Below are 19067 nucleotides of genomic sequence, written 5' to 3'. Positions count from 1 at the left end.
TACTTATTATAATAATACATTATATGTTTATAAAAAAATTTTTTTAAATTATAAAAATTTTTTAAAAAAAATTTTTTTAAGTTACTTTTTAGCCAGAGCTTTCTGTCTTCTTATTTCTGGAAGCACCCAGTTCTGTTATTATAGTGAATGCAGTGAATCATGGCATGAACTGTGAATTTTCTTACAAAATATCCCAGGTGACAGCTCAAAAAATTACTGTCTTCCCATCATTTTGAAATAAGTAACATTCTATGTATTACATCAGTGATCATAATCATATTTTAACAAGCAGAAATATCATCCTTTGATGGTTAGTGCCAGGTTACTTGTAATGCATATTTTTAACTTGGAAGTATTGTTCCAGATGTCACAGTCTTTGCCTCCCTGTGCTAGAGTTAGTTTAAATGTGACTTTTCTAAGCTTCTTATCTGTTGAATAAACCAGCCCACGGATTGAAAAATGCTTCCCTCAATTTAGGTTTTCACATTTTTTTCCCCTTTTTTATGTAGCTTAGAAACTCTTACCTGTGACCCATTCCTTTAGTTACTAACATTCTAATACAGTGAGTGGTTCTTACCCTTTTTAAGACTCAGGCTCCCGGAGAATGTGAAGGAAAACTCTCTCGCGCCTCAGAAAAACACACAGGTGAACATGCATACAATGTTTCACATGAAATATCAGGAAATCACCAGCAATGCATGAGCTCCAAGTTAGAAATGCCTGTTGCATTCATCGAGGAAGATATACATATATTATGTATGGATGTATACTTACATATACCTATAATTTAGAAATACATCTACATATATTTATTTTGTTAAATTAAAATACTCATTTGTATTATGTGTTTCTTATTCCGCCAAGTTATCTGTACTAAAACAAATCAATTACCTTTTTGGCCATCACCTGAATAAATTTAGATTTCGTATCCATCTTTATAGAGTAGCCCTTAGTTATAAGCTTATTTGGGTGGCCATATTTCACTGTACTGTCTCAAGTGCTGCCACATTCCTAAGTAATTTGTGGACCATAGCTGAGAAGAACATTCTTAACTTGTTTTAATGATAGTATTTTTCTTCATTAGGTTTGTGAGCTGTGAGCTGATGTAAGTTACTAACAGGCATTTTCCAGTTTTCTCTGTTCAGTCTGAGAATGGTTCACTATTATTCCAAGGTCACTTTGAAAGTCTTTCTGTGATTTGCTTCCATTTATTTTATGCTTGTGTTTACAGTTTTGAACCAAATATGAAATTTAATGTTGCGTTTGTCTACATTAAACTTAATTTGCCCCTTGTCAGCTCATTTACAACAGAGATAACATTCAAAAGCCACCCTGTACAATGTTTTCTCTGCGATCACTAATGTAATTTTTCTATCTATTTCTTTGTTGTATGCAACTTCTATTTCTTTCAGTTTAAACAAAGCCTCTCCAGGAAAAGATTTTCAGAAGATCTAAATTAGTCTCTAATAGAGATTAATAAATGATTCTCTAATAGAATAGGGTCTTCATCATATCTTGAATTTTTTAAAATAGCTCTTTTCTCTAACTTAGAAATTCAATTGCATATTCCATAATATATAAATGTGCTTATTGGAATGTTTTTTAAAGTAGTGACTTTATATTCATCAACGATAAATGAGGTGAAAGTTAAAATACATTAAAAAATCCTAAATTGGATTATGACACCAAACATTTGTCCTGCTTTCATCTTTGTCTTTTATTTTTCCAAGTATTTAATTTGATCTCATGTAATAAGTGTTTTTATTAATTGTTACTAATTTTTAGATATGCTATTAAAAAGATAAATTTTTAAAATGAACTAGTCTTGGAATACAATAGAATGAAACCTTTAAATCATGAAAAATGCTTTTAAAGTAGCATATTAAACATATGCATTAAGAAATATAATTTTGTGTGTGTGTTGAGCATTACTTCCAGTGCGAATTTGTTAACTTGTGCCTATGTCTTCAAATGATTAGTAATGTTCAAAACTTGGAAAATGCTTTCTCTGAGAATCATATCTGCTTACCTTCTCAGCAGCTATTCTGCATATTCTTTTCTTAGGGAAATATTAGACAAAAAAAATCCAGAGGTGGATTTATAAGATTGCTCATGTTTTATAGTACTAAAATAGTAGAAGAAGTGAAAATGACTAACATGAGGAAAATGGTTAAATATAATTGTGTTGTATGCAAAAAATGTAAGGAAGTACCATCATGGAAAGAGATATATACTTATTCACATGGAAAATGCTTACATTAAAATTCAAAATAGCATATAACTCTATTTTTGTTCACAACAAGTTATAGGTAGACAGGATAGATAGATGGGTAGATGGATATATATGGATCTAGAGATATAGGCGTATAGTCATAGATACAGATATAAATGAAAATAAATAAAATATTTACCAAAAGAAAACAGTGATGTCTTAGTCCACTTTGGCCGCTATAACAAAATACCATGGATTTGGGAGCTTATAATAAACAACAGAAATTTATTTCTCATGCTTTCTGGATTTGGGAAGTCTGAGGATTAGGATTGCAACATAGGAATTTTGGGGGAATAGTAACAGTTATACCATAGCAAGTGGTTATTTGATAAGATTTTAGATTGTGTGCGTGTGTGTGTGTGTGTGTGTGTTTTAAAAAACTAATGCAAGTATGTTACTTACATAATAAAATAAAAGAAAATATAATACTAAAATAATAGTAACTGATATTTATTGTCACTTACTATGTGTCTTGTACTCTTCTAAATAATTTGTTTATCTTAACCTCATTGTAATGGTGCTACTCCTACATCCTTATTTATGCTATAGATTATAAGGATGTGAATTTTCATGCTAGAATGTTAGAAATAAATACTAGTGTGATTTCACATTGTATCTGTTTTCAAATGGAATTCAAGAACCTTTAAGGCTATATCCATTGTGTGTGTCTGTGTGTGTGTGTGTTTCTGGAGAGCAGGATCTTAGCTTTTAATCAGATTATGAGATGGGTACATACCATCCTTAGTAGTTTTGGTTAAACTCACCATTCTACTCTATACTGATAAAAACTATACTTCCAAGGAGGAATATAAGAGAGAAATTAAACCATATAGTGGAGAATTTGTATTTTCACCTTCTTAGTCTATCTGAGACAGTTAGAAAAGATAGCAAGCAACAGAGGCTGTAACCTGAGGTCACATTTTCAAAAAGGGTGGGGAGAAATCAGGAGATGGAGAACCTCAAGTGTCAGTAGTGATTCAGCCAAAGGAGAACTCTGGTTTTAGAAGGTTCCTAAAATGTTCATTTTAAGTAGAATATAATCAACTGTATACTATATATACTCTAAGTATATATAGTATATGTGATAATAAATATACCATATAAATAGATATGCTACATATAATATATGTAAATATATTTAATATTAATATATATACACCATAAATAATCCATGAGAACTTGTTCAGAGGTTTTGCAAGGTGAACATGTAGGAATAAGGAAGAAAGAGACTGGAGAGAGGATTCCTAACATAGCAATTTGATTTGCCCCATCCCTGTGGCAAAATTATTTTCACATCCAATTCTGCCTTTTAAAAATCTAAAATAGTAGATAACTCAAAGGTCATTCACACTGGGCTTAGGGAAATTGGTTTGTATTATTAAATGTATGAATAAATGCACCCATGTACAACTTCGTACTTTAAAGAAAGGAATAAGGTTGGACCATGAAAACTGAATCAAAAGGAGCCAACTGACTAGTTGCCTATTGAATTCATCCTGGTTGCTTGTATGCCTGCTTGTAGGGCTGGTCAGGTCCCTCACTCTGATTTTAGCTTTATTACAGCTCTCATCTATTGCCCTTTATGTAATTCTTTCCTGAACAACATCTGTAATGAGTGGACATGTGTAACATAAAAGCTTCCGTACATTGAAAGCCGATAGCTGACAGACCCCGTGCCCAGTGCCTCACTTAGCATGTTTGAATCTTTAAAGAACTTTTATGAACCATATTATCCTATTTTACAGACAAGTAAACTGAGCACTGGAGAAATTAAATTGCCTAAATTCACTCATAACTGGCTCACTCAGATAAAACCCGAGTCTCACTGTGTCCATGGGCATCATGTTACATAACTGTCTTTTCCTTAGACATATAAAGAACGTCCCAATCTCTACTCTGCTCTCCTTCAGGGAGTGGCCTTTGGTCCTCCTGCTTTCATTCAGTATAGGGAGGTTGAAGAAAATGTAGATTACTGCCAGGGACTTCCCCCAAAGGTGATGAACATTTTTAACAAGCTTCCTTGGAATCTATATGTTTTCTCTGGAGCATTGCATAGATTGCAAAGCACTCCTCTACAATATTTCATTCCTGTACCAAATTGGTGGTAAGATAGTAAGGTCTGAGTTTTTGGTTTGTGTGTGTGTGTGTTTGTTTGTAGCATTTGTCACTGACCATCCTTTTTGAAACTCTTCTTAGCCTTTGATACAGTTTTTCTTGATGTCCCTCTTACTTTGCTAACCATTGTTCCTCGGTCTTTTCTAATTAATCTTCTGCCTGCAGTTCCTTAGGATGCTGTCCATGAGCCTTTGTCCTTTTGTGGATGTAACTACTGTCTCTTACTGAGGCCTTAACAAATTACTCTTGGTCCTCACCCCAGTTCTCTCCTGAATTTCAGTCCCTTATGTTTATCAGTGTTACTGTATATCCATGAATGCCTGTGTATTCTTCAGGTCTTAAATTTAGCATGCCAAAAAACTCATTATCTCCCTCCCACACACTTCCTCTGTGACCATTGTTCACTAGTGTGGTTCATGCCGGCACTACTCAGTCACCTGAGCTTGAAACTTCAAAACTGCACTCAGAGTTTCCGTTTTTTACAACCTACATTCACCAGGCAGCATCAGATTCTGTTATTCTTCTCCTCAGAAATGTCATTTGTTGTTTGTTTGTTTGTTTGTTTCATTTTGTTTGAGTATAGTTGACGTGCTATGTTACATTAGTTTCAGGTGTACAACACAGAGATTGACTAACCTATACATTATGCCCTGCTCACCACAAGCTTGGCTACCGTCTGGTACCATGCAACACTATTACAGTATCATTGACTTTGTTCCTTATGCTGTGCCTTTTATTCCTGTGATTTATTCATTTCATAACTGGAAGCCTGTATCTCCCATTCCCTTCACCTATCTTGCCCATCCTGCCGCAGCAACCATCAGCTTATTCTCAGTATTTCTAAGTCTGATTCTGCTTTTTGTTGCTTATTATCTTTTTTTACATTCCACATATGAGTGAAATCCTATCGTATTTGTCTTTTTCATTCAGACTTGTTTCACTTCGCATAATACCCCCTAGGTCCATCCATGTTTTTGCAAATGGTACAACCTCGTCCTTTGTATTGGCTGTGTAATATTATATATATATATACATATATATAAACATACACACGTAAAACATACATACATACACCACATCTTCGTTATCTGTTCATCCATCAATGGACACTTAGGTTGCTTCCTTATCTTGGCTATTGTAAATAATGCTGCAGTAAACATTGGGATGCCCATATCTTTTGGAATTAGTGTTTTTGTTTTCTTTGAATAAATACCCAGTAGTGGAATTATTGGATCATATAGTAATTCTACTTTTAATTTTTTGAGGAACCTCCATACTGTTTTTCACAGTGGCTGTACCAATTTATATTCCCACCAGCAGTGTAGAAGAAATGCCATTTGAATCATTCTTTTCCTCATTCTCACTGCATCTTACCTTATACCCTTATACTTTGGATTCTGTGATAGCTGTTCTACTATTTAGCTATCCCCAATACTCTGTGTCTTTTTTTCACACTGTAGAGGTAGTTTAATAATAAATGCATTTGAACTTCTCATCCCCCTACTTAGAAAATAACCTTTAGTTCCGTAGTGCCTGCAATGTAAGCTCCTAATTTTATGAGGCCTGTCCTAATCTAACCTCATCTTGTCTATTCCACCTCTTCCCCTCACCACTAACTCTATTTTATGGCTAAACCAAAGTCCTAACTACATCTCACGTCCTCACTCCGATCCACCCATACATGTCATTCCATTAGCTTGGAGTCTCTGTCCATGTATGAGAGGTCGGTCATTCTTGGCACCGTATTTCCATGGTATTTATTTCTGACAATACGATGGAGTCCTAAGCGTCAGCGTACTGAAACCAGACTGTCTGCATTCAAAGATTCCAGTACTTAATAAATGTCTGTGACTCAGCTTCCTTAACTTATAAACTTGGGATAATAATAGTGCCTTCTCTAGTGTTGTTGAAGATGGAAAGAATTAATTCATGTGCAATGCATGTGCCCAGACATGAAGCATATGCTGTCGCCTCTACTGTAGTAATCAGAATGACAGTGATCTAACAATCTCCCCCAGAAAGCTGAAGGGATTGCTTGGTAATACCATAGTCAACCCAGAGTTGACGGCCACACCAGAAAGAACAACAGTACCGTGCTTATAGAAAGCCTGGATCCAGTTGTAGGCTACTATACTTCAGCCAACTTAAGTCATTTCTAGTCTTTCTAAAGTTCTCCACTAGTTGGAATCTCACTGGTGCTTAGACATACGGTTCTCCTCAGGCTGGCAGTCCCTTTCTCATCAGTAAAGCCTGTGCTCCCCTGCAATTCTGAAGGTGCCTGAGTTTGCCAGTTGAATGGATGTTAGAGTGGGCTGTGCCTTGGCTACACCACGGGACAGGCTCCAGACCTAAGCAGAGCTCCGAAGTGTGGCAGAGGGAAATTCCCAGTGTCCCTTGAAGAATCCTAAGGTAACTGTAGGCCCAGAAAGTCAGAAATCTGGTTCCCTCTTCTATCACATAGCAGGTAAAATTGTAAGGGATATTATGTTGACAAATACTAGAATTTAGCAAAATGTTTGTAGATGCTTGATTCTTAGGGAGCTGCTGCAGACATATTTGTTCGGATGCTATTTTTACTTGGATGGCTGTGGTCCCAAAAAGTTAAATGCAAATTCTAGTGTTTCTTAACAGAGTTTACTGTTTAAAGCAACACTACAATAAATCATTTTGAATTACATGCTAGTGTACTAGTTTTTATTTATTAAAATATTAATATATTAGTTTTTTGAATGTAGGACATTCCTGTATTGGCTATAATTCTTTCTGACACAAAGGAGAAGTTCATGACTTAGAAAATTATAACATCAAAGTGGCAAATGAAAGTAAATTTTGGAAAGCTGTATTTAATTTTTAAGAGGAAAACAAGAAACTGTAAAGTAGAAATCCACCTTGGGGAAAACAGTAGGAGTTGTTATTAGACTAACCAATATCTAAGTTTAGTTTTGAGAATGAAAAATATTTATGTGTTACTATTTTATTTTGTTTTTCCAGTGTATGGAGTTTCTGGTTCTCATCATTATAATGATAATATTTAAGTGGTTCCAAATCAGGTGTCCTAGCTGAACCCATATATGTGCACATGCAGGCAGACACATTTGAAATTAAAGATGACACATCTAATAGAAACATGAAGATCTGAGAAAGAAATAAGGAAAATGAATAAGAGTGATGACTTGGGTTTCTATGGCACCTGAAGTTTAAAACATACTTGCCTAATGTGTGGATGAGGTAGAAGGAACCTCATTAAAATCTTTGGATTTTAATCAAAACAACTCAATTTTAATGGTTACTTTTGCACTTATTATCTGTGTGAGCTTGGGCAAAACTGTCCACAGCTTTGGATTTCTCATCTGCGAGATGGATATAATAAAGAGGCCCACGGAGGATCAAAACACAGTGTACATTCAAAGCCTTGGGTAATTGTAAAGCATTGTACAGATTACAGAAATGACGGAAAGAGAGATTTTGGAAATTAATCAGAGATTTTAGAGATTGTTTCGGAGATGACATAAGTATGATAGAGGTAAGTGTTCTCAGTTTGTGCATGAGGAAAAAGAGGCATGTATCAAGGGCTGTATGGCTGGGCTAGACCCAGACCCTGGAATCCTGAGTCCAGATGTGGTCACTCCTCTCTGTGCTACACTGCGCTGTTTTTGAACCACAGCTGTAAATCATTCACAGGACACAGCTGTGGTAAATTATAACCTAAACTGATTTTAAGGACTTTAAGACATATAATTATTGAGTCACCTTAGCAAGAAATGCTAATATTACTGGGTGAGGTTTATATTTGTTTTTGTTTTTGTTTTTTTTAACACAGGTAATGAATTTGGGCATCCTGAATGGTTGGACTTCCCAAGGAAAGGAAATAATGAGAGTTATCATTATGCCAGAAGGCAGTTTCATTTAACTGACGATGACCTCCTTCGCTATAAGTTCCTAAATAACTTTGACAGGGATATGAATAAATTGGAAGAAAGATGTGGTTGGCTTTCAGCTCCACAGGTAAGCTCTTTATTCTAAATGTTATGTTTTAGTCACTGATGTTGTACATGCTTGGAATGGCAATCGATTTAAATCCATATGCGGATCTTTTAAAAACCACTTTATTATTCAGTGTGTAGTGCCCTGGAACATACTTCAGGTTGTCAAAACATGTCACTGAAGTCTCTCCAATAGATAATGAAAATCTTAAACACAATGCCCTGCTTACTTTCCTGTTTAGTTTGTTGTTGGTTAAATTCAGTAATTTTTATTTCAATTGGTTAAAATAAATGACAAAAGCTCCGCATGGAGTCCATTTTGGAAATTGCTGTGGAAACATCTTAATTGTTTTGACTGTTTTCTTTATATAAATAATTTTGCTGTCATAAAGAGACTACTTTGACAACATGTAGATCTCTTTATTCCTTTTTTTTCTCCCTTCCTTTACTGGTCTCTAACTTGTCATCTCAATAGATGCCATTATACCTGCATGCTGTTTTGTATTTTTCATGAGTCTGACTCTCCTCTGGAATTAAAGTCTCAGTTTTCAATAAGTTTTAGAAAATGTAATTAACAGGTGCAAATTTTATACAGGCTTTTTCCCCTTGCAAAAATTGGCATATAGTATGTGTTACTTATAATCCATTTACTTTTACTGGTACTATTTGAAATTACTGTTGATGTTTTTTAAGTTTGGTGTCTATGACTTTTTTTTTTTTTTTGTAAAGATTGAACAAAGCTACTTATATATTCACCAAGATTGGCTACATGACATGAATGCCCAATCACGTTTATTAGTAATGCAATTTCCAGAAGAGAGAGCAAAATGATGCTCCTTTTCAACAGGAACAATGTTGAATACCAAAAGGCATGCTGTTTACTCTAGAGCCTTGTTCACATGGCTGAGTTACTAAGAGTAGTGCTACTGATATGCAGGGAAATAAGTCCTTTCAAAATGGGAGCTGCCAGAGGGTGGTGTTGAAAAAGTGAAAGCTTCTCGCTGCCTACTATAAAACATGGTGTATAAAATGGGAGACTTGGTAGATATAATTTCTTTTCAGACTTTCTCTTTTATTAGAAAAAAAGATAAATTATAAAGGACATTAGGTTGCCATTGAATCTGACAAAGGTGTGCAATAATGTAAAGTTTTTAAGGTAACTACAACTTCAGAAATCACAATACAATAACAATGTTACGTTTCATTTTAAAATGTAATTTTATATACCTTACCTCATTAATCTGGGGACAACGTCTTAAAGAAAATTCACTTGTAAACATTCAGTATGCGTGCGCGTGCACACACACACACACACACTTTATAGGTGACATAAGTACTGTGTTCTTAAAACCTAAGCCACAGTGCTGATCCTCTGTGCTTTATTTGAAGTTGTCAATAACTATTGAGATTTTTATACTCTTTAAGTCGTTTTTGAGACTTTTGTTAGTGCAGAGTTTGATACATGGCAAAATTTCAAGACGTTCAAAAAATACAATACATTTTCATTTGTTGGCTTAATGACTAAGAAGTCTGTTAATAAAGACAAAACAACTTTTTAATAAATAATTTGCTTCTAGCAGCACCCATAATGTAATAATGGGATATATGTGTTAATTCTTGCAGGCCTATGTGAGTGAAAAGCATGAAGCCAATAAGATCATTGCTTTTGAGAGAGCAGGTCTTCTTTTTATTTTCAACTTTCATCCAAGCAAGAGCTACACTGATTACCGAGTTGGAACAACACTGCCAGGAAAATATCCTTTTTGTTGCTGGTGAATGTATCTGCCTGCATTCAATTATTTATTACATCATAGAGAATAAGAAAGACCAATGCAGATCTTGGTGACAGTAGCTCTCAGTTACTCTTTTGAAAAATGAGGGACTTGAAACAGTGACTGGCAAATCTTTGCTCTGCTTGGTTATTCTGAATGAATCCTCAGCTTCCTTCTATTTCTAAAATGATTCTGAACATTTTTTACATGATGTTTTGATCCAATATGCAATTCAGAAAATGATGATAGTTTTCCTTTATGAAAATATTTTGTAAGTTGCCTTTAAAAATTGTCTCTTTTCCCTTTATCCACTGAGAGAGCAGACAATAGCTATAAAGATAGCTTCCTTCTCTTTTCTCTGTCCTGCCTCCTCAAATGCAGGACATAGCTCACTTCTGAAGGCTTAAACTGGTAAGGAATCAGGGCTTTGGAAGTGTGAGCAAAAGAAATGATAGGGAGAATGTTTCTGATATTCTGTATATTCATTTACTCATTCATTTATTTGTTTCACAGATATTTGCTGAGCACCTACTCACTGAACACCAGTGTGCCAGCCTTCTGCTTGGTGATGTAAATACAGGACTTCTCCTGGCAGATGTAGTCACTGCCTTTATGGAGCTTTTAAACTAGTGAAAAAGAAAAACATTAGTAATTGTAAGTTTGATCATTGTTGCAAAAGGAAAAGTGCAGGGTATTTTAGGAAGATTATGACTTACCAGATCCATGAAAAAAAAAAATGACAGATTCAGGAGCTAGCAGATTTTTAAACATTATTTGAACAAAATTGTGTTAAATTTTAACACAAATTTTTAAACAGACCACAGAAATAATGTTCTTCTCCCCTGAAGCCCTCACAATGATCAATATCTGCCACCCTGAACGTTGCCTGATGCCAAGGGGAAGGCTGATGCATCAGGGTATCTCTAGCTACAGTAAAGGAAACCTCCTGTTCAGCTGAATCAGATGGTAAAGAAGATGTATTTTGCCACACAATCAAAAGTCCTGAGGTAGGGTGACCCAGCACCTGCGACAGTATCATCAAGTTTCTTGGTTCGTTCTGTCTTTCTGCTTTCAGCCCTCCAAGTGCCACCCACGCCCAAAGGATGGCACCTGCTATAGTCACAAGACAACAGCCATGGTTCCAAATGTAACACAAGAAAAGCCAAATAGACCTTTTTTCTCTTTTTAAGAATGAAGTCACTTTAGCAAATTTTCTTTCGTCTTCTGTTGACCAGAATTCAGTCGCACATCCCCAAAGAAATTTCTAGGAAGGAGAAGTGTATGAAGTGTATGTAAGTGTATGAAGTGTATTCAACCATGAGTGGTTGATTCAAGGGAATTACCCTGAAGTTTCCAGGAAGTGGAAAGTGGACTCAGGAATGGACTCCTGGGGAAGTGGTTACCCAGACATTTTCTCTAAGAGTAAAGAAGAAAGGGCCAGTGCTGTCCCGTGAAGTAGCCTGAGGCACCCACCAGTCCCCTGTGCTACTCGGTGAGTGTGGAGAGAGATGGTTCCCTCCCCTCTTCCTACCCAGCAGATCACAGTTCCACATGCTACCGGGGCATTTAGGAGAGATGGCTGCAGCTGTGACTAATGGTCCCAGTGTGCCCCTGTTGACAGAGAGAATGCTCCTTCAGTGTGATGGGATTGCCTGCACCAAAGAGCTGCACTGTTCCAGGAAGCAAATGTACTCACCATTTTTATAAAGAAATAGAAATAAATGCTAGATGTGTAGCAACACATACATGACCCCTCCCAGCTCCAAACTGCTGAAGTAATGCCCCTAGACTCACTCCTCATATACCTGAAAATGTAATCTACATGCAATCAATATATAATTCTTTATAATCAAACCAAAATACATTTTTAGTACACTTGGGAACTACTGCAGTCTTTGTTAAGCACTGTCCTTGACGCTAAGTCGGTAGGAGAGAAGAGATATATAAAACCAAACTAGAATGTAAGTCATAATGCAGTAAATGGGAAGGGGACAGGAATGTTCCATGGGAGAAGAGGAGATAAGTAAAAGAAAAAAAATAAAGAAAGAGAAATTGATTGATAGAGTGACTGACTTAAGGAGAAGACTCTAAGCCTAGACCTTGACAAATGTGTAAAATTATAGTAGAAAAAATTGAGGAAGGCCATCTCAGCTGTTGGAGAGCATAGAACATTCTTACATAATGAATAGCACAATGTATTAATTGGAGAATGATGACCCTAAAAAGGAATAAGAGATAAAGCTGAAAAGATAGATTGAGATCACATAATAGAAGATTTCAATGCTATATTAATTAGTTTAGACTTTTTTCCGTAGTTCTATATTGAGTCACTGAAGGTTTCTAAGTTAGGGAGCTACCTGATAAGACCTGTGCTTTAGGAAGCGTTCTCATGGACCCATGGAGAGCTTTCTTGAAGAAAGAGATTGGAAGTACAGATATTAATTATGAGAAATTACAGTATATGTAAAGGCTAATTAGGGCATGAGCTAAAGGGATGACAATAGGCTAGAAAGAACATTTTCTTAGAGTGAAAGAACTCAGCAATTGTTTGAACTTGGGATAGAGAAGAGAAAATATAAGTTTTCATTCTGAGCAAGGGGAAGAATGGTAGTGGTTTTATTACTTAGGATACCAAAGCAAGAAAGCAAGGAGGAGGAGTAACCAGTTGGGGAAATAGAAAATACAAGCTTAGGAGCACCTGGATGGCTCACTTCGTAGAGCATGTGACTCTTGATCTCATAGTTGTGAGTTCAAGCCCCATGTTAGGTATAGAATTTACTTTAAAAACTTTATATATATATATATATATATATATATATATATATATATATATGAAAGTATGTTTTATTTAGGATTTTGATAAATGTAAATACATAGAATTTCAATTGTGATGTTTAGAATAAAAATCTTGACCCAAGCTACATTGATCTCCTGTGTAACTATGTGATCTCTGTAACTTTAACAAATATTGTTAAGTGATAACATAAATAATAGCATATTTAATGAAGTAGAATCTACCCAACAGTTAATTTTATTTAATGACATAATATTACACTGTACATGGAAGTCTAGTTTGGTTTTTTATGTGTTTTGTTTTGTTTTCCTAAAGTGATCTCTACACTAAACACAGGACTTGAACCCATGATCCTGAGATCAAGAGTCAGGTGCCCCAACAGTTGAGCCAGCCAGGTACCCATCTAGTTGGGTTTTGATAAAAACGTTGACACAAATTAAGTTTCCTGAAATTTGGTGATTTATCTAGATATTTATAGGTACCTGAAATTCTCTATAAGTCTGAAATTTATACAGAAATTCTCTATAGTAAACACTGAATGCTTTACTTTAGTGACCCCTTTCAGAAACTGTACTCATCGAAAGCTCTAATGATGTAGACACCTGGGAAAATTGGGCCGTATCTTCATATAGCTGAAACTTGAGCCTTGATCATCTACTGGATCTCTAGGAAAACCTCAAAGAAAATATTTTTGGTTCTTCTCCTACAGATTTGTTTTCTACAGGTTTGTGCCCACTTAGACATTATTTACTCTTGCCGCCTCTCTCGTTCTTGTCTGTCAACAAGCTTTAACTAATTCCCATATGTTACTGCTTTCTCTAAGGACATTCACATTTTAATAGTGGTCTTCTTGAAAACTGAAGAAATATGCAAGACCTCATGGACTGGTTATCTAATGTAATAATATTTTTATAACAAAGATTTTTTTGTTGTTGTTTTGGAGGGGAAAGTAGCAGGAGAGGATCTCCAACATACCTTAAACCACACCTAATTAGCTACAGGTTCATAACGCCAGCTTTCACTCCTATATTGATCTTAAAACCTTCTGAATTTTGTGATGTTCTATACTCCAGTGACCCAGTTCAGTGCAGAAATACCGTTTATAAGTTCCTCCACACATCATAGCTAACCATCAGTAGAGCACATTCCAGTCCTAGGAATCTCACTAATTCACAAGGCAAGCAATTCAGGGTTTTTCTTTTTTTTAAATATTGCCTTAAACATATGAAAACAAATACATTAATTCTGCACTCTGTCCCCAAGGGCTGTTCTACAAGCCGCCACTCAAGTCAGAGGGCATTTAACATGTTCCTCACAGTATCTTCTGCTCCCAAGACTTCCCTCTTGCAGACCAGATGCCTCTGGTTTCTTCACTAGATTTTCATGATGCTTTCCAGACCTCTTACTATTGTGTCTCCCTCATCAAAATACACATGGCATGGTGTACATCCCTCTTATGGCATGTCTCCAGAACTAACTGCACCGTATTCCAGATAGAGTCCGGCAAGGATGACATAGAGTACCCCATTACCTCCCTTTATCTTGATGGTCCTCTCTTGTTAATATAGTCTAAGGGAAACTAGCCTTCCTGACAGGCATCACATTTTCTATTCATATTACATTTGCAACCAAATAAAAATCTTTAGGGTTTTATAGGGATGTGTAATAGTATGATGTCATAGCTCCCTTAGTCTTTTTTTTTTTTTTAAGATTTTATTTATTTTTTTTAGAGAGAGAGAGAGCAAGCACAAGCAAGGGCAGTGGCATGCAGTGGGAGAGGGAGAAGCAGACTCCTGCATGAAAAAATATATATATATATTGCTTTTTGCCTCTCACCTGTTAATGAGGAAGACAACAGCTCTCTGTTATTATTATGATTGTACCGTCTTCCATAAGCAGCAGATACGCCTGTGATATCTTTTGGCTCTTAGTATTCCAAGCTTAGCTTTAAGAGTTCTTTTTATTATCCTTAGCATTTTACAAGTTTCATTTCTTTTTGGTCTTTCATCTTTCCGACTTTATTCTTATACCTTTACACGACATTGTAGCTTGGCATTATAGAATCATTTCAGATAGGGAAAGTACAAAAAATTAGGATTTCTGTGCTGTATTTTCTGACTTTGCTGAAGTGTTCTGTGCCATTGGTATTTCCAACTACTAAGCCAGTGAATTGAATACAGATTTTCCCTGTGAAGAATCCACAGTGCCAAGATTGGATATATTAATCAAGTCAAGAAATTCATCAAATTTTTAATTCCCTGGAAAGCAGGATTTGGTGCCAGAACAAATTTAAAGTTTCTGAAGAAGTCATTTGAACTTCTTCTGTCACTATGAAATATAAACCTGCGAACAGGTAACATGTCTGCATTCCTGAGCCGTTCCATTTTTTGAACCCATATATCCTGTATATCAAATAGCAAGACATCGACTTTCACTCAAATCTGTGGAGAATACGTGGTGACTATCTTCCCAAGAAACTGTTGTAAGGTGAACTGTTTTGGGGATAATGCCAGGCTAAGTAGAAGAAACACTTTAAGGATGCTTTTAACTATCACTTCAAAATAAGATGATAGATTTTGGGAAGCTAAAAGAGAAGTCTGATTCGTATCACTAAGGTTTTGGAATGTGGTCTTAATGGTGACTGCTGAAAGACATAGTATTGTTTCTGCCATAAGAATCTACAGCCGGGGGCACCTGGGTGGCTCAGTGGGTTAAAGCCTCTGCCTTCGGCTCAGGTCATGATCCCAGTGTCCTGTGATCGAGCCCCGCATCAGGCTCTCTGCTCAGCAGGGAGCCTGCTTCCTCCTCTCTCTCTCTGCCTGCCTCTCTGTCTACTTGTGATCTCTGTCAAATAAATAAATTTAAAAAAAAAAAAAATCTACAGCCGTATTCTAGAAAATTAAACACACACACACACACACAGCAAAAACCCTTTGCTTATATACTGTCTCATGTTGATCTTTTTAGCTGCTGATCTTCAACATAACCACCAACATTCTCTAATTAGTAAATAGCAATGTCGGTGATGGAGAACTCAGATCTAAATCTATAGACAAGTAGACAGGTCATACGTTTCATACCTAGGGAGAAAAACACACTCTCTTAATGTGTTATATTTGCCTATAATTTCATATTGTTTGGCCATAGAAAAAGAAAAAAAAAACATAATGCCCTTTATATTATCCGAATCATTACTATCTTTCTTCCATTGTATTTCTTCACTTAGCACGATTACCAAATCAGCCTTGAATCCAAAGGAAAACTGCTAAGCCCCCAAGGACAAAACCATTCCTTCTAATCCATTTTGAAGAGCATAAATGATGATACCACATTTTGAGTAGTGCCAAGGAAAGTGGGTGTTAGGGCACCTCTTTTTGAGGACCTTCTGTTTTCAGGCCATTTTAAATAAGTATCTAGTTTCATATTCCCAGTGGCCCTGTAAGGTAGGTTGTGTTAGCTTCATGGGACAGATCAGTAAACCAAGGCCTCTATGTCACTACCTAACTTCCTCCAGCTCACAGCTGCAGAGGTTGAGCAAGGTACTGCAAAGCTCCTGCTCTTTGTACCCTACCAGAGTGCCGCCTTCTGCTCATGGCTGCCTCTGTGTGGTTGGTGGTGGTATTGCTGATGATGACATTCCTGTTACGCACAGAATAACTTAATGTATAGTTCCGGGGCAGTAGGTAGCATGGGAAAATGAATTGTAAATCCTGTATAGTAAATACACAAATTCATGGCACAGGAGAGCTTCTCTCTCTTCAACTAACTGCCTTCACGCCTCATTCGTAGGTGTGTGTCTTGGTATGTGTGGATTCATACTGTTCTGAGAGCGTAAACAACACTAAAATCAAATGTTTCCTAAATTATTTGTCACCATGCTGAGATGGGGGTGGAAATAATAGTGTAACAGCAGCCCCCTTTCCAAATGGTGTTTCAAACTGTTACAATACTGAAATGTTAAGAGGAGAGTGATCATAAAGGATGGCTTGTGAAAACTATGTGAATCCCAGCCAAAAAATATTTAAAGCTAAGGGAACAGATGAGTAAATAGTTGAATTTGACCTGAGATCTTTGAAATATTTTCATTAAACTGCCGCAAGATGTACTTTTTAAAATGTAAATTCAGACTCTGACATTTGCAACCTGTACACAGAGTTTCTAATGAGCAAATAAGGTCACTTGGATGATTCACTGGAGTATGATTGCTGAAGGCAAAGATGTTGCTAGGAGTTGCTTAGTTTACAGAAGCCTTTGAAGCATGGTTATGTAACACTCTGTGTTTATTAGAATCTATGCTTTATGCAACAAATAAAAACAAAGGGCTTAATTTAAGATTAGCTAAATGCCACATTCCATCAAGAATTTATATATAAAGGTTGATTTCTGGACCAAGAGAAATAGAGCATCTCAACTTTCTAGTTTTCCAGGTTATATATGTTTTGGCTAAAAAAAAAAAAAAAAGGTTAAAAAAATACAAGGTTTTCTCGTAGAAAAACTACAACAATCACTTTGAACAGATGCAAGCATGTTTCTTTTCCTTGTGTGTGTATGTGGGCTTTTACTCTATGCTACAATTTAATGATGCTATTCTTTATGTCAAAGAGATGACCCTACTAACAATTTCATATTTAATATAGGTCCTACTTTTGTTTTTATAGCTTCAAAATAGATGTGCATTTATTGCTAGGTTAGCCCTCTTTAGTTTCAAGATGACAGTAATACTTTTAAACATTATCTAGAGGTCTTTTTTTATCATTTTTTATTGTTAAACATTGTCCAACAATCCCTATGATTTAATGATAATAACAGATGCGTATCCCCACCTCCACTGGCAATAAAGAGCCTATGATTTAGCATCATTTTTCTACCCAGGAATTTAAGATGAATCACAAAGTAAGAAAAACATTTTGCATGATTAAAATATTGCATCTGCTGTAACAGTTTTAGATTGGCTTAATATATATTCATAAGACTATAGGTGGTAATGAATAATGAGCAGTCCCTTAAAACACAAATGGTTTTAGATGGGGTTTTTTTCTTTACTTTTTTTTTTTCTTTTTCTTATTCTTTTTTTTTTTTCCTTAAATATAGGAGTACTATTTCAGGGTCTCAGTGTTCTGAGATTTTTTTGCTTCATAGCTTGGTTGTGTGGTAATGGTCTCCTAGGCTCCAGAAATTCATCTAACAATAGGTCATTCAAGATTTCTGCCCTCTATTTCTTGTCCTTCTTGGGAAAAGAGAAATCGGAAACATTACTGTAACCGTTAAAAACAATACCACACTTACGTAACAATTGCTTCGCTGATAAGGGGGAAAATATTTGTGCCCAAGTTGATTATTTTTACCAATTGTAAAAAGAGGTACTAGTACGTGGAAATTGACTCTGAGCTATGTGTAAGACTTAGAAGAGTCTTACCTGCGCATTAGCAGTTATGTGTTTAGTTAAAATGTATTGGGTACCACATGTAAAGCTAAGTTTCTGTTGGATGGATGGTGATGAATAGGAGGATAGGTGGTCAGAAGTGGATGGATGGCTGCATGTTGGATAGACGAATGGATGAACACACGGATAGATGCATGAGGTGGATAGATAGAGGATACAGCTACCTAATGGGAAAAGAAGCCCTGGAGTTGTTTAAAATTAAATAATTGAAGTACAAAGATTACTAGGATTTATTGTCTTTCCCTTCAAGTAGATATTTAATTAAATGGCAGAAAGGAGAAATTGATAAAATACTATCAATAAGATGCATCACGATTTTGTACAACTCAAAATTAATACAATAAAATGTATTGTCAGAATACTTGCTGAACAGACTTTAATAATAAGATCTATCATCCGTTAGAAACTTATCATATGCTTTGCAGTCTGCAAGCACTTTTCACTTATTATCTCATTTAGTAAACCTTTTCCTTTCCTAGCAAACAGTATTGCATACATGGAAGAATAAAATATTGCCCCGAAAAATTCCCTATCTAACCTCTCTTTTAAAATAGTTCTTTATTTATTCAATCTAAAACACATCAGACTCTACTATTTAAAAAAAAAGTTTAATTGTATTCATCACCTTTCTTTATATCTGATGCCAGTGGTCTTTAAACAGAGCATTCTGTGTCTAAAATAAATTTCT

At 35.7% G+C, this 19067-nt stretch overlaps 1 protein-coding gene across 1 annotated transcript in view; it reads left to right on the top strand.

Annotated features, from left to right (window-relative positions):
- Positions 1 to 19067, top strand: part of GBE1 (1,4-alpha-glucan branching enzyme 1) — a 281560-nt gene that overhangs the window by 240433 nt on the left and 22060 nt on the right. Inside the window, exons 13-14 of the mRNA XM_080808172.1 lie at positions 8208 to 8392; positions 9994 to 10124. Coding sequence (XP_080664298.1) covers positions 8208 to 8392; positions 9994 to 10124 — 316 coding nt within the window. The remainder of the gene's footprint in view (positions 1 to 8207; positions 8393 to 9993; positions 10125 to 19067) is intronic.

This window comes from Martes martes (assembly GCF_963455335.1).
Source record: "Martes martes genome assembly, chromosome: 1".
Classification (NCBI taxonomy): Eukaryota; Metazoa; Chordata; class Mammalia; order Carnivora; family Mustelidae; genus Martes; species Martes martes.
The sequence above is the reverse complement of the archived record's forward strand: the minus strand, read 5'-3'. Positions and strand labels throughout refer to the sequence as shown.